At 36.0% G+C, this 4383-nt stretch overlaps 1 protein-coding gene across 1 annotated transcript; it reads right to left on the reverse strand.

The window, feature by feature from the left end:
* Nucleotides 1-199: 199 nt before the first annotated feature.
* On the reverse strand, nucleotides 200-4347 carry LOC106875869 (tripartite motif-containing protein 45). Its single transcript, XM_014924169.2, has one exon. It carries the CDS (start codon nucleotides 3530-3532, stop codon nucleotides 1499-1501), a length of 2034 nt encoding a protein of 677 aa, XP_014779655.1. The 5' UTR covers nucleotides 3533-4347; the 3' UTR covers nucleotides 200-1498.
* Between the last annotated feature and the right edge of the window lie 36 nt (nucleotides 4348-4383).

Below are 4383 nucleotides of genomic sequence, written 5' to 3' on the forward strand. Positions count from 1 at the left end.
ACGCAGCGAGTCTTGTGAAAGGTTCCTAAGAAAATTATTTAAAAGTTTCCTTGGCAAAAGATATAATTTAACACTAATTTCAAATTTTTTTTACACCCGAGAAAAAAAAAAATGGTCGGAAGCGTGGTCGTGAAAACTTGGACTGTTACGACGACGAGCGTTCCAGTTGACAGATCAATGGAACAGCGTGCTCGTGAAATTAACGTACAAGTGGTTGAACACTCCAGATACACGTACCCGTAGCGTAGTTCTCAGGGAGGTTCTTTGTGATATGACAAAGCTGGGCCTTTGAAATCTAAGTACCTTTCATTTTGAGTGCACTGAAGCAACGCGATATAAAGTGTATTTGTCAAGAATACAATGCGCTGCAATACATCGAACTCACGGCCTTACGATCGTTAGCTGAATATCCTAACCACCAAACTACGCACCTTCACTGGATCATTTAAACAGATTGAGTGTAGCCAATTTTTTTTTTAATACTCAAATGATAAACTCAAAATTGAAAGATAAAAATAAATATTCCTCTATCAAGAATGTGGGGAAACAGGTTTCATTAGAAACTAAGACAATAATTGGAATTAACAAAAAAAAAAAAAAAAAAAAAAAAAAAAAAAAAAAAAAAAAAAAAGTACGAAGATAGAACAAATGTTACAAAATATTTTTACCATGTAAATGGTATAACATTTTTGAAGAATTTCTGGAGTTTAATCGAGATAACTGAAGATCTGTACAATTAGCAAACACCTCACAAAATTCAAGGTTTTCGTTATTTCTTCAGGACAAAAAACAAATTAACGAAGGCCATTCATTCTCAACTATTAACACGACAGTAACAAGGTTAGGGACTAGAAGTAAGCTTTAAAAAAAAAATAAATAAATAAATAAAAAAAAACAACAACTTTTCAGAAGACTTTCATAAATTTATAAATTGTTTATCAGCGAATCTGAGAATCAAGATTCTGCAAGAGTAACCATTCCCTAAGTGAGGAATTTTTCCCGAAATAGCTAACGACGAAACTTGACAGTTAAATACTGACACTCAAATACTGAAATTTGGAAGACTGCGTAAGGAGTAGATTTCAAATTTAAATTAATCTAAATTATTTTAGATACTCTACCTTCGTTCAATATGGTAAAATTGGCTGGTGACAATCTATTCAATTAGAATATGAACAAAATAACAGCACGGTACTTTCAGAACCGGGCAAGTAAGGTTAGAGCTTATGACAAACCTTTAGTTACTTAAGACAGACCTCTAAGATGGATTTCCTCTGACCGTAGAATAATGTTTGCGTAAATAAGCACTTACCGAAATCTACAGTTATAATCAAAGATTAAGTTTTTACGAGGTGTGTATTGTCATGGAAATAATCACTTACACAACTAGGAATGGTTTCAGGCTGATAAACAATTTCTTTAAATATTCAGTTTAGTTATATTAGAACGTAAAGATGCTTTGTACAGAAAGCTGTTCAAATAAATTAAAAATGGTAAATCACAACAGGTAGGTTTTAAGAGAATCTGATGGCGTTTCTCCGGATATGATGACGGCCCTACTATCACAGACGGTTAATCCCATATGTTTAGAACCATCGTTTGGAGTCAAGAATAAATTTATAATATCACCGTCAATTGAAAACTTGTAAATTTTGTTCTCCTTTGAATCTGCAACATAAATGCAACCGTCATCTCCGACATCGATGCCACAAGGACAAAACACTTTCATTCTGCTCGATTTATAAATAAATTTAACTTTCACGGTTTTTACATCAATACATATTACACATTTCTTGCAAAAATCAGAGATCACCAAGTCGCCGGTTTTGGTAGCAGTCAAGTAATGAGGCCAGAGTAGAATCGGTTTCTCTAACACTTCATTGGTAATTGACGATATTATTTCACCTTGCTTGGACAGGAGATCGATTTTCGGTGGTAAGTAACTAGAGCAAGCTATCAGACTGTTTTCAAGCGCCGCTACTCCGTAGTAGCGATATTCAGTCATTATTTTATCGAGTTCCAGAATTCCATTATGGTAAAGATATGCGATTTCTCTTGTACGTGGTAAGGTAATTACTACTTGATCCTCTGTTAAATTACTTATCCGACATGGCCAAGAGCTAATCGCTAACTCGCCTAACAGTTCACCGTTTTTATTGAATTTCTTTACTTTCTCATTCATCCAATCAGTTAAGAGTAAATTACCGTCTGATAACAGAACGAAATCGTCTATCTGACATTGTCTCTCCGATTCTACTTTAGCCGAGAATTCCATCACTTTAGACACCATCTTAGTTGCAGGTTTTGAGGAAGTTGCTTCCGACTGAGAAAATGGCAATGTAAATATCCACTTAGTGAGGACATCGTCTTTATCTGCCATATTTAAACATCTGTCAAATATATTTGGAACACGGGGGCGGTTGCTTGCAGAAAGAATACATTCTCCCATCGACTTTTCTTGCAATTTACGAAAACAGTAAATAAAATTCGAATTGGGGACAAATGTAATTGTCCTGTTAAGTCTATTCTTTATAGTTGTATTGTTTGGCTCCCAGAGATTAGAAACTGTAGACTTAACGTTTTTATGAACCCCAATAAAACTGAGATTGCGATTGTTTTCGCATGAGCAAATGTATTCGATTGAGGTACATAATGAATCCAAAAGGTCTTCTCCTTTTGCGAGGAGTTTGTCCAGACTTTCGGCTTCTAATGAATATATCTTATCTAGGTTTTCAATGGAAAGTTTTTCTTTTTCTAGAAGCAGTTTTTCCATCGACTGGCGAGCGCTTCGAATTTCTTTCAATATTTGATCCTTTTGCTCCACAGCAGCGTTCTTTTGGTGCAGGATATCACAAACAAATGTTTCAGCTTCTTTTCTCCTTATTTCTAGGTCTTGCTTTAATTTTAAGGTCTCTTCTTTTACTTCTGTTGTATCTTCCAGTGACAACACTCGACTACATTTTCGATGTCGTTGCACGTAACAAGTATTGCACACAAGTTCATCACAACTGTCACAAAACAATTTCAAGAATTCATTGACGTGGATGTGGCAAATGTCAGTACTTTGCCTACTAAGCTTCCTTGTATCGCATGATTTACTAATTATTTCACGGGAATCATTACAGTCGTCACTTACATTTTCCTGACAACTAGAAACCCGTTTTGTTACATGCAGCTTGCTTAAATTTTTATGACTTTGACAACTTACATCGCAACAATCTTTGTCTTCGGCCAGCAACTTTCTAACGTAAAAATTAGTAACGAAATATTTAGCCCACTCACAAACGGCTATATCAACATCAGGTGGGGCTATATGTTTTCGACATACGTAACATGGAAAACCAGTGATAACCCGTTCAGAACGTTGCTGGCAACGATTTATATCGTCCTGAAGACAATCTTCACAAAACGTATGTAGACAGGACAAAGCTTTTGGTTCATTGTATTCTCCTTTGCAAATTGGACAAATCGTAAAATCGGAATCGACCGAAAGTATTGGCATTTTTCGCATTAAGCCCATTTGTCTGTTCATTGAATTCCGTCTAATTTTTAAGTATTTGTATCAATTTATATTAAAGAAATCTATGTTGCTCACGTGTTTGAAACGTCATCCAATCTTTTCGAGCAACGGAAATAAATACATCAGTATTTCATCTTAAATTTGGTTGGAATGGAACGATTTCTTTGAAAATAAGCGGTTCAGGTTCAAATCCACCAAATTGTCCAAATGTGTATTTTTAATCCAATATTTTTAGAAGTTAGTTGGACGGCCATAAGTTTTTAATAACCTTGTCGGGTGAATCGACTACAGTGCATGATGAGTAACCTATACTATCACTCCGCAAATATGGTTTCAAATTTTGGCATAGACTTAACGGCGGAAGTAAAAAGTACGCACACCACCCATTTTCGGCGTAACCCTAACCCTAAACGTAATCTTAACCCTAACCCCCGAAAACGGGTAGAGTGCGTATTCTTTACCTTCACCGAGTTAACAATATTTGAGAGGAGGGGAAGGTCGCTTATATCAACCGCTATATTGGACTGGTACTTATTTTATCGACCTCGAAAGGATGAAAGGCAAAGTTAACCACGGCGGAATGTGAACTCAGAACTTAAGGACGGACGAAATGTCGCTAAGCATTTTGTCCGGTATGCTAACGGTTCTGCCAGCAAGCCGCCCCGTCGGTCCGCAAATATGAATCACAAAATTTGTTTCCTTTACAGTATTTGAACTCAGAATGGAATGTACCCAATTCGGTTCCTGTTTACGATTTTAAAAAATATTAAATCGATTTTCCCACTTGATACAATCTTGTACAGTAAGAGTACAAACAGGGGTGACGAGGCGGTTTCAAGTCCCAATAGAGCAATTTCACTTTA

The sequence above is a fragment of the Octopus bimaculoides genome, chromosome 3 (genome assembly GCF_001194135.2).
Source record: "Octopus bimaculoides isolate UCB-OBI-ISO-001 chromosome 3, ASM119413v2, whole genome shotgun sequence".
NCBI lineage: Eukaryota > Metazoa > Mollusca > Cephalopoda > Octopoda > Octopodidae > Octopus > Octopus bimaculoides.